Raw genomic sequence first — 18604 nt, 5'->3', positions numbered from 1 at the left:
TATTTTTAAATTTTATTTAACCATTTAAATTATTAAATTAATATAATTTTTTAATATGATATTAAATTTTTAATAATTAAGTATTAACGAGTTTAAATTTTATTATTATTATTTATTTGTGAAAATTTAAATAGAAAATAATATGAATATGTATAAATTTTAAGTTTAAAAAATTTTAATTTAAAAAATATAATTTATATTTAAAAATTTTATTTAAAATTTAAATTATTAAATTGATATAGATATTTGACATGTATAGGTAACCATTCCTGAAAAATATTTGATGGGCCAAAACATGCACGTGTCTATTGAAAGTTTTAGTTAATTAAACGTGTCAAACTCTCTTGCATTTGGGAAGGGTATTTGTTTTTATTGATAATGACATATACAAAACAGTATTCTTGTCTACAGGGTTTTTGTCTGCTGTCAATGCCATTATGCTTTTCTAGAGCATGACTTGACTTGACTGGGTAAGATTTTTTATCGTCTAAAATCAAGATTTTCTGATTTTTCTTTTATATATATATATATATATATTTATATATTTGTGTAAATGAATGTGCTTAAGGTTCTTTATAAAACTATTAGTTGAACCAAATCAGAGCTCCTAATATCTCAATTTTATTGAAAGTTTAATTACCATCAATCGTCTCTCTTATAGTCTTTCATTAAAAGTGGTACTCTCATTATCATACAATCTATCTATATTTTTTCCTTCTGATATCTACATCTGATATGAAACCTTTATCACTATCATACAATGAATTATCCCCTCTTCTTTGTGTAGGGAAGTATTAGTCTTGGCTTCCCGTCCTATACAAACCACCTTGCAATATGTTTCAAAATGCACATCAATATTCCAATCCTTGAATTTTGAACAAGATGCTTTGATAATAAATTTTAGCACTAGGGACGGACACCAATCATAGTATAAAAAACAAAAATATGCATTGAGAGGGGTTTATCTCCTTCCGCTGCTTCTGGATTTGAGTCCTCGTGTGTACGTCTGTCACCCTCGCGGTGTCTTACATTATATGTCTGTCACCCTCGCGGTATCTTACATGCCTACTAGGTTTGCAAGATATTTTGTAGGGCGTGAGATTAGTTGTGGTGCACGCAAGCTGACCCGGATACCCACGCAAATAAGAAAACAAAAACAAAAACATGGTAAATCTTTTCTTTTTTGAAAACAAAGTCATACAAGTTACACCAAAATTTTTATTAAAATTTCAACATAATCTCTCCTTCATACTAGAAAATTTTAAATTATCAACAAACAACCAATGCACTTTTATTAATCATTATTCAATTACGATCCAATTATTATAAGTCTTAATTTTCATCGATGCTCATTGGGACAACCATAATTTTTCAAATATTCAAATAATAACAATGAGTATTAACTAGTACTTAAATGAGAAAAAAAAATACTTGCATGGAAATTATGAATACATGATAATATAAATTATGTTTAGATATTATATTTAAAAGATATTATTATAATGTAAGCTATAATAGTTTCTTAAGATACAAAATATGTTAATATTTGTTTAGCTCTAAATGACACAAAAGATAGAGGATCTAAAATATTACTCTTGTCATAAATATGATGGACCTAAAATAAATATAAGATTGAAAAATAATTATCATAAAAGCAATACTAACATTGATAATCAAAATAATATATTAATTAAGGTTATATATTATCATATTCTTTATAATTTTTCATCTAATCCCCTCTTAAAATTTTTGGATTTATTCCTTCTAGATCAATTTTTCGACAATATCATATATTAATGTTGAAGGACAATTCCTTAAAAAATATTGATACCAATTCAATGGCACCATCAACTATCTTTACTAGGATTACTAATCAAATCTTTTCTTCTCTAAACTTTAGGATGGTAATGCTAATACTAATAAATATTATTAGTATCATTAGTCGTCCTTACTAGGATTAATTAATTAAGTTTGTCATAAATGATGATATCAATGCAACTTATTAATATCATTAGCCATTCTTAATCTGAAATAGTTAATTAATTTTTCATAAAACTTTGAAATATCTTTGAGAATGCCAATATCATAGACTCTTGACATCATTAGCTTTCATGTCATGAATAACTAATCAATTTTCATGGCATTGTTTATATCAATATTGCCATTGATATCATTAATTATTCTTGATCTAAATAGTTAATCAAGTTCATTTAAAAGTAACTTTAAAATAGAAATATGTGTAGTCAAAACAACATTATTGAAAATTAACTATAATAATACCAATTGCACAAAGAATTATTGACGAGTTGGAGACTATAGTATTTTAAAAGAAAATACTCCATTTTATAACAACAAATAACAGTAATACGTTATAAGGTGAGGATGATATTGCTAGAAACTAATATATTGGTCTTCGCTCTGTTACGAGTTAAATTATTTTTTTAATATAAATAAAATATTAAGAGCATAGAGAATTTTTTTTAATAGTGTTTTTAAACTTGATCAAGAGGGTTAATTTTGAAACCTCCCAACTTAACTCTTACTTAACTTAAATTTTTAATAAAATCGTGTAAGAGCTATCTCAGCTTAAATTGATTAATTTTATAGGTCTAAACACAACCTTAATGATCGATAAAACATGACTTACATTTTTTAAAAACATCAAAATGATTATTTTGTTTTTTAAATATTAAGGCAATCATAGATTGCATTGACCTCGGTCCCCCACGACTCGGGTCATGGACTCTATTAGGTTTAGTAAATTTTTATTATAAATGTTTTTATTTAATTATATAATAAAAATAAATGATCATAAAATTGAGTATCAACCTAAAAAAGACACTTATTTGAAACAATTATCCTTAGACAACAAACAAGAATCAATAATATAGTTCACTTTCTAATGAATTCAATATTAAATTAAAAAATTAAAAAATTAAAAATTAAAAGATCATAAATAAAAAAAGAGCATATCCTATTGGTGGAGATCATCAATAAAAAAAGAGCATATCCTATTGGTGGGTAAACTCGTCAAACTTGTGAATCAAACAAGCCAGGCTAGAACGTGACATTTATGAACTAGGTTATGAAATCCAGTGAGATTTTAATTTTTTTTTCATAACTATTTTTTATTTAACTATATAATAACAAGAATAAATGATTGTAAAATAAAAAAACTAACTTAATACTGAGATGTGTTTTTAGATTGTGATAACCTCATAAAAGAAAAAATAAAACCAATTATAAAATTAAATTCTCAATTAACCTAACATCTAACAATGAAAAGAAAACTAATTTGAAAAAAAATTAAACTTGTTAGACCTGCAAATAAAGTCAACTAGTCAAACCTGTAAATGGGTTTATATACTTTATAAAGTTTAATAACATGAATTTTTCATGAAACTATTTTTTTTAACTATATGAGAAAAATATAGATGATAAAAAAACCAAGTTCAATTAAAAAAAAAATAATCCACCAAACTCGTAAACTAGGGTAACTCAAGTTACTTTAGAAATCATGCAAACCACGTTAACCTTATAGAAAGGTAAAATAAAATAAAATTATGAAGTCAAATTTTTAATCATCTCAATATTAAAAAAAGAAATTGACGAAAATAAATTTGAAAAACAATCATAATAAAAATTCAAAAAAGAAGAAGAAAAAAAAGAAAGAAAGAAAGCAAAACATTGTGGATTACTATTATTATTCATAATGCAATGTGTTCCTGACACTCTAATTTTTGTTACTTTATAAAGTTTAATAACATGAATTTTTTTAAAATTTTTTTTTTTAACTATATAAGAAAAAATAGACTACAAAAAAGTTAAGTTCAATTAAAAAAAAAAAACTATTGGATAATAATACAAATCATATCATGAGACCTTAACTCACAACTTAAGCTATTGGGTCAAGATGATACTTTTACATGGTATAAGAGTCTTGATGACCAAACGGTTATGAGTTTGAATATCACTATTTTTATTTATTTGATAAAAATTAAGCACAAAATAAAATGGGTTTGTAAAAGTTTAAAACTCAAAGGGCTTTCACTTGAAGGGGTATATCAGATAATAATATAAATCATATCTTGAAACTTCAATCTTGATACTTTACCTAACAGTTTAAGTTATTGGGTTGAGATGTTTTTTGACAAAGACCTATCAAACTTGTAAACCAAGACAATCTAAATTACCTTGGCAAACCCGTAAACTATATTAACCTTGTATAAAGTTAAAATTAAAAAATTAAATTTTAAATAATCTCAATTTTAAAAGATTAAATCGATAAAAATAAATTAAAAAATCATAACAAAAATTAAAAAAAGAAGAAGCAAAATACCATGAATTACTATTATAATCTATGATGTATGGTGTATGGTGGAATGGATATTAATGAATATTAGGTAAACAGAGATATCCACGTATCCTTTAACTTTTGGATACTTCATAAAATATTTTGTTGTCAAAGCAATCAAATTGAAAAGTTGCCTAGACTTATAGAAATAAGTAAAATTCGGTCAGTTTGACAAGAGTTTTGGCGATGTAGCGAAAGAAATGTAAGGATAAAAAAAAAAAACAGAATTTTCAAAAGAAAAATCATAGATAGACTCTAATTCATCATTTTATTATCTCTTTTAATATTTTATCCTCAAAACAAAATTACAATTCAATTAATAGGCTTGAAACTAACCTTTACAAAATATAAATAATCAAGTTTTAAATTAAATAGAAAATATCATGGAATCCAAAAATAAAACTGAAAATTCAAAATTAATTAGAAAACTAATAAAATTACAATTTTATGAGCTAATTTAAAGATTGTTTTACAGAGATTAGTGAAATTAGACGTAAATTAGCTTGAATATTTAAATTAATTAAAACAAAAAACAAACAAACCCTTTTAGATCTAATATCGTTATAATGATTTAACCTCTTATAGAACCTTTTAATCAAATTTAATCCCAATCCGATGTTAATCAAATCAAACGTGACATGCCTTTCCGTCATGGAGGACGGTACGTAAAAACAACATTCTTATATCTCATTGAAAATTAAGTTTCTTCTTTGACTTTAACCCGTAAAAACAGTATTATTGAAAATTAGCAGCTGCGCAAAGAATTGTTGGCTCTCTGTCATACCTTACATGTAGAAGATCTTGAAACAATGAGGTGATCAGGATAATAGTGCTAGCATTGTACGATGAATTTCTTTTACTCTCAATCTTTTGAAAAGTTTAATATGACAAGGTGCATGCACGTAGTCGAAGCAATCAATTTGTCTGCGCGTAATATATATATATATATATATATTATCATGAGAATATATTACAAAGACAATAACATCAATAATGAAAGTAAAATATAGACATAAAAAATGAAAAATTAAAAAAATTAATCTATTACAACAAAAATTTAAAAACTATCTAAGATTTTTTATTACATTATAATTTAATATCATCAAAAGATCTTAAGAGATCATTTTCTATATAAGTAAAATTAAAATTCAAAATGAATAATTAAATAGCAATTTGATAAAGAATGATAAAAAAATAATCAAATAAGTTTATAATTCTCTCCTCAAAAACAATTTTATTCTTTATTAATCAAACATCCCAAATAATATTAATTACTGGAGATTAGTCTTCAAATTAACGTTTAGAATTTGTCTAGCACCATTCTGGCCATCCATGGCCTAACCTTGTCGGAGAACTTGTTCCACTGAGATAAATTAATAACCAAAGCCGCCATCATTGAATAAAAATCATCAAATAAAATTAGAACTTGTGAAGCCCCAAGAAAACGAGGTCTAGAAAAAACCAAATCATCTTGCTGCAACCCCGACTATATCAGGGAATAATCTATCCCATCATCAATCCAACCAACTAGGCTTTTACTAAGCCATAAAATATCATACTCTTTTGAGCCAAGAATCACCAGATTCACAGCAGGAAGATTAGGAACAAGAGGCACCATATCTAATGAGTGTTCTGGTGGAATTAGTATCGGCAGACATAGCCCCCCTGACTAGACTCAATTTCATTGGTATCTGAACTCTAGTTATATTTGGATTCCTCTCTAAGCTCACGTAGATCATATTTATCAATATTGGCTATAAGTTTATAAGAGCCAAATCATAAATCATTAAGCCTATGAAGGAAAACAGCATCAAAATAATTTGATCTTATAGATAAAAATAAAAAACGATATCTTCTACCAGCCTGGCTGCTCTTCCTGAAGATTAAAAGAGCAATAACTTTCACCAGACGTTAAATAACAATAATCCAATCAACTAGGAAACCTTTGAAAATAAATCTACAATGCCCCTACAGCGGATTTGGTTAAACTCTGTTGACTAGTTGAAATTTAGTGATTTTCTAAGGTTTGTGACTTTGTGATAATGGTTGGCGAAGTTTTGGGTGGGAAATGGAGATTCTGTATTGGTGTTGTGGTGGCCGGAGAAAAGGCATCTCTTTACTTAAAAATTAAAACGTGTGAGGTAAATATTATTCTAGCCAGCATTATTCATCCCCTCGTAAAATTAAAATATTCTAGATGGCTCTGTTTACTTTTTAAAAATCTTATTTAGCTTTTAATTTTATTTTGTATGATTTGATTCTGATTGAAAAATAATTAATTTGAATTTTTTAAGCAAATGACGAATAGAAAGAATTAAGGTCAAAACTAAAAACACACCACCAAATATAGATTACGTGCTAGAAGTTTTGGAAAACATATACTTTAGTCCTTTAATTTTAAAAATAACTTTGATTTTTTTTTCTATTTAATTTTGATATAAAAATTTATTTTTATTAATTTTTAGTTTCTGGTTGAAAGAGGAGACATAGAGAGATCACTAGAGAGACAAAAATGATGTTGGCATTAATTTAAGCCACAAAAATAGTTAATATTTGTGTCAAATAGTTTCATTTAATGAAAAGAGTTCATATTAGATTTTTTTTGTGTCTTTTAATATTGTGAAAAAAAAAGATCTCATCTTTGCTTTATTTTTTATTTTTGGTTAATTTTGATTTTTTTGCATGTTTTTTTTTTTGGTTTTTGTAAGGTTATTGATAAGTTTATCATGATTTTTAAGATTTTTTTTTATCAAAAATAAGTTGAGAATATGTTTTTGGATAAAAAAATATAAATCTTAATTTTTCAGATATTTAGTGATTAATTATAGATATCAAATATTGGAGGAACAATTGGGATCAAATTCCAAGTTATTTCCAGACTTTTTTTAACATCATGAAAAATAATTTTGAGGTATACTATAATAGAAAAACTTGACTCTTCGGAGGAAAAACTTGTTTAATGGCACAAAAAATAACATTAAATGGTGCAATCAAGATTAGACTAAAATGTTTAAAATATAAAGTTAAGGGTCCAAAATGAAATTAACCTCAAAACTGCATGCACAACCCGGTTAAATTGATCCCTGAGCCTTGTGAGGTAGCTAGCAAGCAATAAGCTTAAATCCTTTCGAAAAACTAATTTCACTAAGCATCTATCAACATTTTAGACCTTAATTCATGTGATAAGTGAGTTTACTCTACATATTATTATTTTAAGTTTTGATTAAAAAATCCCAAAAGAATTTGTTTTAAATTAGATTGTGTTTTTCAAAGCACATGAAAGAGACTTAATCTCATCATGTGAAAACCTAAATTATAAATACTCAAATCATTGAAAAGAAAAATTAAAAAAGAAAAGGATCTTCAATTATTTTTCCTTCATCTGTAAAAACAAAACAAGATTTCCAAATGGGCTTTATCCCATGTTGAGGACAGGCACAAAGACCCAAATAATGATTTATTTTATTGTAACAATAAAGGCTCAAATGACGCAGATTTACTAAATGGGGTTTAGCCCGGTTGTGGTAATATATACATAGTAAAGTTAAAGTTTTAATGATTATAATTTACTTATTTGTATGCATGACCCGGCTGAGAATAAACAAATTTCTACACATCAAAAAATATTTAGGTTTTAGAGAAGCTTTTGGTACTGTAATTGAACTTATAAATACAATCATTTTGAAAAAAACAAAATCCTTATAATAATTGTTTATTAATAAATTTCTTGTTTATCTCAATGAATATCCAGTTTTAAATTAAGATTATTGTTTCTACTAAAAATAAGTATTTTATAATTGTTACGTCAAGTTAATAAAAAATTTCAAAATAGTATGTTCATATTTTATTGTGATTAAAAAAATAAAAATCATAAATATAACAAACTCAAGTTCAGAATTTATTTAAAAATTTAAATATTGAAAAAATATATATGAATCAAATTTTCATGAACAATTTATTATTAATATTAATATTATTATTTTAATTTCATATCATATACATATAGCTAGTTGAATAAGATTATTAATATTAAAATATCAATTTATAATAATATTTAAAAATCATTTGAAAACTAAAAAAAAAATCCAGTAACAAAAATTTTAGAATTAAAAAAAAACTAAAAAAAAAAGAGAGATAGAAAACAGCGAGCCAAGTGTGAATGGGCGCTAGACATTGCTTCATTTTTATTTTTTTTATTATAGTGTTATTTTATTTTAGCATTGCTTCATTTTTATTTTTTTTTTTATTATAGTGTTATTTTATTTTATTTTAAAAAAATTAATCATAAATATGACTTCTAGATTTAAATATGCACACTAACCAACTAAACTATTTGCAAGCAAAGTCGGTGTCATATATATGAAATAAATAAATATATCATGTGGAATAAATAAATACTTACCTGCTTCAATTTATTATAAAAAGTCAGTTTTTTTTAGGGTTTTAATGATGGAGAAATATATCATATTATATAGTCCAAGATTCAACGGATCATTCAACATACACACACACTAGATTTGAACTCGGGTTTCGGTATTGAAGGCAAGGTGAACCTGAGGTTTTGAGCAGAAGATTGTAAGACACCAGTGAAAGAAGAGTTTTGTGGAGTATACAAAGGATGTTTCTGAATATTTTGAGAGACAATTTAGGAGTAGGACCAGAAGTCTTGAAAGCATGGAAGATCCTGAAGGAACCTTTTTTCCTGCTTTCTTGCCTCTCTGGCTTGCCTTCAAGAATTGATGTCTCAAGGATTTCTTTTATAGAGGAGCTATGAACAATCAACAGGAAATTAAATTTTTTTGTAGCTGGTTTTGTGAAGTGAGATATTTACTCGTGATTTTACAATGTGATTAAACAAATTTGAATGACTCATAATCCATGCAATATAGTCAAACTTCGAGACATTAAATGTTTAATTAATTAAACAAATCTTCCAATCATATTATATATTTCATTATAGTTAAAGTGAATAAATCAAAAATTTAAAGATTGATTCAGAAATTAATATATTTTAGCGCTAAAACAACATAGTTTCATGTACTATTCATAAATTAAAAAAAATCAAAATAATATTATTTTGAACGGTAATGTATATTTTCTTATTCCCTGATGTGCAAAGGTAAGGGAAAAAGGTTTTTCTTCCTCTTCTTTGCAGCACCCATATTCCCTATTTCTTTCTCTCCCCCATCTTGTCTAAACCTTGACATAACATGTACCCCTCACCTGCCATCATGATGAAAATTGGACAAGCAATCATATTGTACAGTTGAGGCGACTGTATAAAGGTCACCCCAATCACCTTACCTTGTCTACATGATTGGATAGAGGTAGGGTGGCTCCCATTTTTCCTATCCTAAAATGCCCCACTTAATAGGCTAAGAGTAAAGGAGAAAAAAAAAAAGAAAACATAAAAGAGAGAGAGAAACTATGAGAGATAAAAGAAGAGAGACTCAAATAGAGAGGAAAAAGGAAGAAAAAAGAACAAAAGAAGCCAAGAAAAAAAGTTACAGAAACAGAGATAGAGAGGAGAGCAACAAAGGGATTGGGAAGGAACAAGAAGGGAAGGAAAAGGAAAGATAGAAAGAGGGTGGAGAAATAAAGAAAAAAAATCGAAGGAAGAAAAAATCATAGAAATAAAGAAAAAAAAAAAGAAGAATCTTCCTCTGGAACAACCATTCACTACAACATCACCACCACTAAGAGCCACTAGCACCGTCAACAGGTCAACTCCCTTCTTCTCCTTCCTGTCAACATCATCAACAGGTCAACTCCCTTCTTCTCCTTCTTTTTCTATTCATTTTCTCGTCTCTACTGCCATGTAGAGCGAACAATGAAGAGCTATTTCATTATTCACTAGGCCAAATAATGTTGATCCAAACTAAAATAGCTAGGTCAGGTCCGACCCAATCCAAAAGAAAAAAAATATTCCTACAGGTAACACCAGCCCAACACATTTAGGTTACCCTCAACCCAACCCCAATACCTTAGATCAAACTCAGCCTAAATAATTCTAAGCTGATTTCAGCCCAGTCAGGGTAGGCTCCGCCCAATGTAATTGGACCAAGCCCATCCTAACATAATGATATAATAATGTTATATAGTATAATATAACACAATATAATATAATATTATATATTAAAGGAGTTTTTTTTTTAAATCCAAATCGTTTGAAAAACTTCTTTGGGATTGTCTTACAAGTTTTTTTATCTTTTACAATTTTGGGTTAATATCAATTTGTATTTTGATACTGTAAAGATCCAGATCCGATATTAAAATACCTAGTCCTCTTTGAAATGTTGCAAAAAAAAATATATAAAGGAAAATAAGATATATATATATATATTGTGTGTGTGTGTGTGTGTTTTTGTTTTCATGCATACTGCTATGTCTCTAAAAAAATCATATTGTATGTTCATACAATAAAAAAATTACAGAAAATGTTTAGGATATTTTTGGCTTCAAGAACCAATTTATTAAAGCCATGAGAACTAAGCTAATATTTTAAAAATATCTAAAAAATATTTTTGTTTTCTTTTAGTATCTGGGATTATGAATTTATACGTAAAACGTCTTCCCGATATTAAAATATATTTTTTATAGACATTAAAACAATTAGATTTTTACCTAATAAAATAAGGACCTTCTTATTGAGCAGGATTTTACTTAACCCGTAAACAAATCAATAATTAGAAAACACAACATGACCTTAATATTTTTTATTAAACGATTAAACAATGCAACTTACCTTAGGTATGATATATTTAGGGTATTAATACCTTCACATTACACAATCAGTCTCTATACCAGATCCCTAATATTAGTTAGGGTATCTAGTGATCAAAGTGTTATATGACGACTCTCATTCGCCTTTTTCCATGGATAAAAAACAAAAATTCCTTATTTGCTGTATTTTTTAATTTTTAGATGCTTAAAAGTGTGGACAATGGCTATAATGCCACACACATGCAACAAACCACATAAACCACTAAGGGTTAACAATAATTGCTTATAAATTGACTAAGCTAAGTCATCATGCACTAAAGTTGATCCATCTCAGTACTAAGCTGGGTTGTTTAAGCCTTAACTTAATTGCCTAGACAACTAGATATTGGGAGTGCAAACCCAATTGCAAGGAATAAAAGGTTGATACACTACGACCCATCTGTATATCCTCAATTGTAGTGTTTAAGTTATCTTAAACCCGATCTCTACTGAGTCTACTAGACTATCCAGCCTTCAACTACAAATTCAAATTGAGTTTTAGATGGGTCAAATGATCATCCTTGTATCTCTCATACTAAATAGTATTATATGTGTTGTTACTCATTTTTGGACCCCACATACTAGAGATGATGTATACCTATTTTGAACCAAGTGTGGGAGTGTAGCTCATGTTTGCTAGAAAATTAACAAAAGCAAAGAAGAAAGAAATGTTTTTAGAATCCTATTTGAGCTGTTTTCTACTCTTTTTATCCTTCCTATTTTGCTGCCAAAATTGTTAGGTTTCTTAGACTAATAAGAAATCTTCATAATGCTAAATTCGTTCCTTAGTTATCTGGTCTTTAAGGTTAGATAAATTCCTTAAAATTTGCACACACAAAAACTAATTTTGCTGGAGTTATAAGTTTTTGTTCCAACTTAGACTCTGATTCTGACTTGATTTTGTATAATAACTAACCATGACAGCTATATTCTGTCACTCATGATATGTTGAAGAAATGACATATACCTTTTTTAGATCATAGGACTCACTATTTTTATGGCAAAACCTCAGTCATATTGGGATGCCTGGCGTTGTCAATTTCCAAAATTAGATTAGGAGATCCTTTTGACCAACTAGATTGCAGCCAGATTCTGTTCTTCAAAATAAATTTATCTCGTTTTGAATCCTTTATGAAAGTTACAGACTTGTATGCGTAGATGAATTTGAGTTTTTGAAACTTCTGATTTTAATATTAGAAGCTCAAAATATTCTCATTTAGATATATAATGAGAAAGTAAAGAATCTTGCCTTGAGAAATGCTCCAGCTTGAGTTTTTGCAATTTTGTTCTTCAAAATGAATTTATCTCACTTTGAATTCTTCATGAAAGTTGTAAACCTATACTTATAAATGAATTTGAATTATTGAATTTTTTAATTTTGATAACAGAAGTTCAAGATATTTTTGTTTGAAAATTTAACATGAAAGTAGAGAATCCTACCATGACAAGAATCTTGACCTAACTTTGCCAGTCTGATTCAAGGGATCCAATTTAATATTTCAAGAATTTATCAGGTTAATTAAAGATCAATTTTAAACTTTGAAAAGTAATTAGTTTCATTGAAGGAATTGAAAAAATAGAGACTAAATCAGGTAAAGTCATAATAATATCTAGCTAAAAATAATACATCATAAAGATAATTATTGAATCATATATAATTAATGCAATCTAAAAATATCTCAGCTACAACAAATGAAAAAAAAAAACAAATAAAAATTAAGAAAAAAAATCCTAACCGCCGTAACCCCGGCTCGTTTTTTAAAATAAAAAAACAAATTAGCCCCTCTCTTTGAAGAAACCAGGGATCTCTCTCTGGCCACGCACACACTGTCCCCTCTCCCTCTCATCAACAGGCCACCATTTCCACCCTCAGCCAACCGATCTTCCCTCTCTCACCCGAACAGCCCACTGTAATTCCTCATCTCCCGCACTCTTCCCCCTCATTAGCTATTTCCTCTGCAATGGCGCCGCAACAGCAACAACAAAAATTAACATGACAGCGCTAAACGCTTCAGCAACTTCAGCCTCTCCACTGTAACCTTCAGCAACAGCGCTGTGACCAACTCGTCAAAGCAACTTTGTGTCCCCATCGTGATCTCCTGTTGCAGCCGTGAATGAGACGACAAAACTTTAAGCAGCAATAAGCAAGAGCAGCAAAGTAGCCGGACCCTTCCTCCCATAGCGGCAAACAGCAGCAGTAACGTGACAGCAGCAGGTAAAAAAGAGCTTTGTGATTTTCTTAGATTTCTAACTTAGTTTTTTTGTTTCTCTTCTTTGTGATTTATGAGTCACAAACATTTGAAATACTAAGAAAAAAAATAAGATTTTAAAGCACATTGAATTTAAAAATGTCTAAATCGTTCGTTATAAATTTAGTCTAAATTAAACATAGATTTCAAGAGATTTATATTAGTTTTCATTGGTAACTTATAGACACATCTAAAAGTATGATCCATATGGATCAGGGTTTTTTCTGTTAGACTTTGAACTCAAGTTAAATTTATTATAGCAAATCTATCTTAGAAAAACTAATTAGATAACACTGACACCATAGCAAGGCAAAACAAACACTAAACAGCTTACATTAGATAGGGCGTACTAGGATGCTAATACCATCCCTTTATGCAACCAGTCCCTTACTTTAGAATCTCTGAAAGACCAGTTAGGATTTCCAGTGACCATAATACTAGATGACAACTCTCTTATTTACAAAAACAAAAGCCCCGACACCATATCCTTGCTTCTAGGGAGGGTCGCTGCAACGTCGAGCTCTCATGAGAGTGCGATAATATGTTTCTTGAAAAAAAATCAACAAATTAAAAAAATAATAACTTAATAAAAAAATTTATTAAAATCCAATTTATTATGTTCAGCTATCCACAAGCTATTATGCCTCTTTCTAATAGTCGACATTTTGCATGTGAGTTTCAACAAAAAAGTTTTATTAGTCTCAGATCATATCCATGAACTGTAACCTGCAAAAGAGAGTTATTGTTTGTTAAACATTAAATATTTTCATATAAAACAACAATCTAAAAAATATATACATAATAAAACAAAATCTTACCATCCTCTTTACAAGCGAAATGAACAAATTAGATTTAATAGAGGTTTAGACACATGTTAATTTGCTAGTATCCTAGGCCAAAGGGTTTCAACATGGATTTGACAACATATAAGTTCACTTTCAGCCTATTTCTTTTAGATAAAATGTTTCTTGTCCATTTGATAATTTTATCGTAACCACTCTAGTTCCACCCATAATCTAACTTAATGGTAAAAACATGTGTAACAATTGATAATGTACTATAATTTATGGAACTATACCACAATGGTTTGTCAAAATCTTTAAATTAGTTATTCATCTACAATTGAACATTTACACGCATCACCCTAATTTATTCTCATTGCATCTATAATTATACTCTTATAATGATTATTATTATCATTTACGATTTCATTCACATTGCTAGATCTAAAAGTCGACCCAACCATCCTTTCTATTATAATCTTGTACAGAATATATGATTCTACATGTGCAAACTAACATAAGTACTTCTCCAAAAACTTTTTTTTTTCTAGAAGATGTATCATAATAACATCTAGATTGAAAAACTTTTGTTTTTACACCTCTTACATGAAAATCTAATACCGCATCCACTAATATTTTTGGATTCGATTGTATGTATTTAATAAAACTCTTAACCCCATTACAATAATTTATTTCGCACAACCTTTAAGGTAAAACTTGATACATTCAAGAACTATTATCCATTACATATATGAAACCTATATAGAATATTGATGACAACATGTATTAATTAATAATATGAACTAAACAAATTACTGATGCCCAACTAATTAGTTATCATTAGTTTAACTCATACTTATTCAATCTATTTAAAAATACCTTTAAATCATTATTAATTTTTCATAGAAATGCAAATTCCTTCAAATTTATTGAGATTTTTAACTTAACAATAAAATTGGTAAAATATAAAATGTACATATTAAATAATTTATTATTTATATCATAACATATTATTTTATTCTCTTTTATTTTTATATAGTAAAAAATTGAATGAAATGGAAAAAATAAATTGAATAAAGAATAAATTGAAATTCATATTATTTTATTCTCTTTTATTTTTATATAGTAAAAAATTGAATGAAATGGAAAAAATAAATTGAAAAAAAATAAATTGAAATTTAGATCAAAACAACACAAATTGAAAGTTTTGAGGATTAATAAGGATGAAATTATAAATATAAAAGTCAATTTTAGTAGAAATTAAAAAAATTGATAAGTTTAGAGACCTAATTGAACTTGGAATTAGTTTAAATAATGAAATCAGGGGTTTAATTGAAGAAATACTAAAATTTCTGGGGCTGATTTGTGTCAAATTACAAGAATTAAAGTCCAGGGACTAAAGTGAAAATGTAGGGGTACAATACGTGGTTTAATTGATTTTATCAGGGGTAATTTTGAAAGAATTAAAAGTTAAGGAATCAATTAAGAACTACATTTGAACCGAGGACTATTTTGTAAATAGCGCTGGAATGCAGGGGTTCAATTGCTTAATCCAGGTGAAAAAGTTAAAAAAAAAGAAGAAGAAATTTCCTTCAATAAGGGCCTACTTGCTAGATATCAGGACTTCAGTGTCCAAATTGAAGAATGACCAACTCATTCGAAAACGATGCCATTTCTACATGCACTGTTTCTTCTTCTTGTTCCTCTGGAACTGGAAATCTGCCTGCGAAAAGAGGAAAGAAGAGCGAAATGATGGTGTCCCCATCCTACCCAACACCACAGCCAAGGTCACCCCATGTTTCAAGTCCTCTTTCATCCCACAAGACGCCATTAAAACGTCAAGGAAACCACCACCAACAGTCCAGCAATGGCAGGTGTCCCAATCCGACCAAATCACAAAGTCCCACACCTTATTGTTATACTGGGAAGATAAGCAGAAAATCTCACTGTGCAGATGAGAGGGGAGACCAAGAGCAGAAAGAAGAGCGCCAATCTTCTTCCAGGAACGCCAGCAACGAAGTATCAGCTCCAAGCACGTTCTTTGCGTTTCCTTTCCCCCTCAATTTTAATAACTCTTTCACTTTGCAGGCACGCGTGAACTATATCACACGTACACGCCGACAAAGGCCAAAGCCTGGTTACCAGACTAATTGGTCTAGCTGTGTTAAAAATAATAATTTTTTTATTTTTATAATAAAAAATTAAATATGATGTCCGAGTTTGATAATTTATTTTATTATAAAATATATAAATTATAAAATTAAATTTATTTTCATTAAATAACAAGTAAGTATAATTTTTTAAAATTTTAAATAAACCATAATAACATGCACAAATTATATAACAAATTTTCATGAAAAAACATTATAAAACAAGTACACATATAAGCAAATTACATATATTACATCAAAATGAAAAAAATAAAAATAAAAATGGGTTACCACAAAAAAAAAAAGGGATAGTTTTGTTACTTGATGGGGTGAGTATCTAAAAAACTTTGAACTAGAACAAAGTTGCTGACAAATTTAGTATTCAAGTGACTAGATTTGTAATGATGATGGCTTATTTGTGATAATATATATGGGTGTTGTGTGTTTTTTTCTAGAAATAAAAAAGTGAGAAAGAAGGAGAAGAGGGTAGTATGTCAGGATATAACATAAATATTATTAATAGATATACCGACAAGGACTATTTAAGAATATATTTTCTCCATAATTCCATCTATAACAATAATACTTAATTTTTTTCAGTATTCATTGGCAAAAAAATTTATATCAATGTATATTAAGAAAAATAGGAAGGAAATATTCTATCAATAAAAATTGATGTAATTTATTGATGAGTTTTTATTTATTTATTAAAATATTATTTTGTATTTGATAATTTTCTAATTGTGATATATATTAGATAATGCATCGAGAAATCTCTCTCTCTCTTAATTTAATTTTAATTTTAACTTTGTAAGCCATCTATAAAGGATCTTAGTAGCACCTTGTTCTAACGTTTTGATAACAGTAAATATTGTCACGGTTGCCGGTACGGGAACCAATTTTAACTTCCAGGCGGTGGCAGACAATGTCATTGATGCGCGTATAATTGACGTTCATGTAAGAGTTCTTGATCGACAAACTATGGGAGAAGATCTTTATTGGGCAATTAGAGGAGGTGGAGGAGGCAGTTTAGGGATAATTACTGCTTGGAAGATAAAATTGGTCCCTGTACCATCAACTGTGACCATGTTTACAGTTACCAAGTCCTTAGAGCAAGGTGCTACTAAGATCTTATTTAGATGGCAACAGGTTGCTGATCAACTTGACGAGGATCTCTTCATCAGGGTCAATATACAGACAGTTAATGTCAGTAACAAAGGTGGAAGGACTATAACGACTTCCTATGATGCCTTGTTTCTTGGTGATGCCAACAGACTTCTCCAAGTAATGCGAGAAAGCTTTCCTGAACTGGGTTTGACAAGACAGGAGTATATCGAAACAAGCTGGATCGATTCTACTGTTTTTCTTGGTGGCTACACCATCAATACATCTCCTGAAGTTCTACTTCAAAGAAGAAATATATTGAAGCACTACTTCAAAGCCAAGTCAGACTTTGTTAGACAACCTATACCTGAAACTGCTCTCAAAGGTTTATGGGAAATAATGTTAGAAGAAGACAAACCAGCTATAGTTCTTACCCCTTATGGTGGAAACATGGGCAAAATTTCCGAATCTCAGACTCCTTTCCCTCATAGAAAATGTACCTTGTTCATGATCCAGTACTTTGCCAACTGGCGAGATGCGAAAGAAAATGTTAGAAAACATACCGATTGGACTAGGATGGTTTACAGGTACATGAAACCTTGTGCTTCCATGTTTCCAAGACAAGCATATGTCAATTACCGGGACCTTGATTTGGGAATGAACAAGGAGAATAACACAAGCTTTCCAGAAGCAAGTGGTTGGGGCACCAAGTACTTCAAGGATAACTTCTACAGACTGGTACGGGTGAAGACCAAAGTTGATCCTGACAACTTCTTCAGGCATGAACAGAGCATCCCAACTCTTCCTCATCATATGAGGAAAAGAAATTGAAGAGACATTGGTCAAGGACAGAGAAAGGTTCCTTGGAGGATCACAGTAGTGTCTAGTTTCTGACCTCAATTTCTTTCAATAGTTTATCTTTCTAGATTATGTTAAATAAAAGTTTTTGATGCTGCATTAAGATGTTGCAAGAAAGTACTTGATATGATTTTAGTGATGCTGAACTTTTCTATGTTGCGTAATGCTTATAGTATGAATATTATTACCAAAGAAAAAAAAAAAAAGAACTGTTAGCAAAATATGCAACCCGTCACACCGACTCACTTTCCTGTCAAATATATTTTGTTAAAACAATGAGATAATTAAACATTTAATGCATTAAATGTGTGATTAGAAAAATATGAAATTCCTTAGATTTTTAAC

General features: G+C 28.7%; 1 protein-coding gene across 1 annotated transcript; it reads left to right on the top strand.

The window, feature by feature from the left end:
* Nucleotides 1-15791: 15791 nt before the first annotated feature.
* On the top strand, nt 15792-18232 carry LOC105112126 (tetrahydrocannabinolic acid synthase-like). Its single transcript, XM_011007713.1, has 2 exons — nt 15792-16179; nt 17163-18232. The coding sequence occupies exons 1-2, from the start codon at nt 15792-15794 to the stop codon at nt 18230-18232; spliced, it is 1458 nt and encodes a 485-aa protein (XP_011006015.1).
* Nucleotides 18233-18604: the final 372 nt, after the last annotated feature.

The sequence above is a fragment of the Populus euphratica genome, unplaced genomic scaffold, assembly GCF_000495115.2.
Source record: "Populus euphratica unplaced genomic scaffold, PopEup_1.0 scaffold324.1, whole genome shotgun sequence".
In the NCBI taxonomy this organism is placed as follows: Eukaryota; Viridiplantae; Streptophyta; class Magnoliopsida; order Malpighiales; family Salicaceae; genus Populus; species Populus euphratica.
Note: the sequence above shows the minus strand (reverse complement) of the source record. Positions and strands in the feature narration are given on the sequence as shown.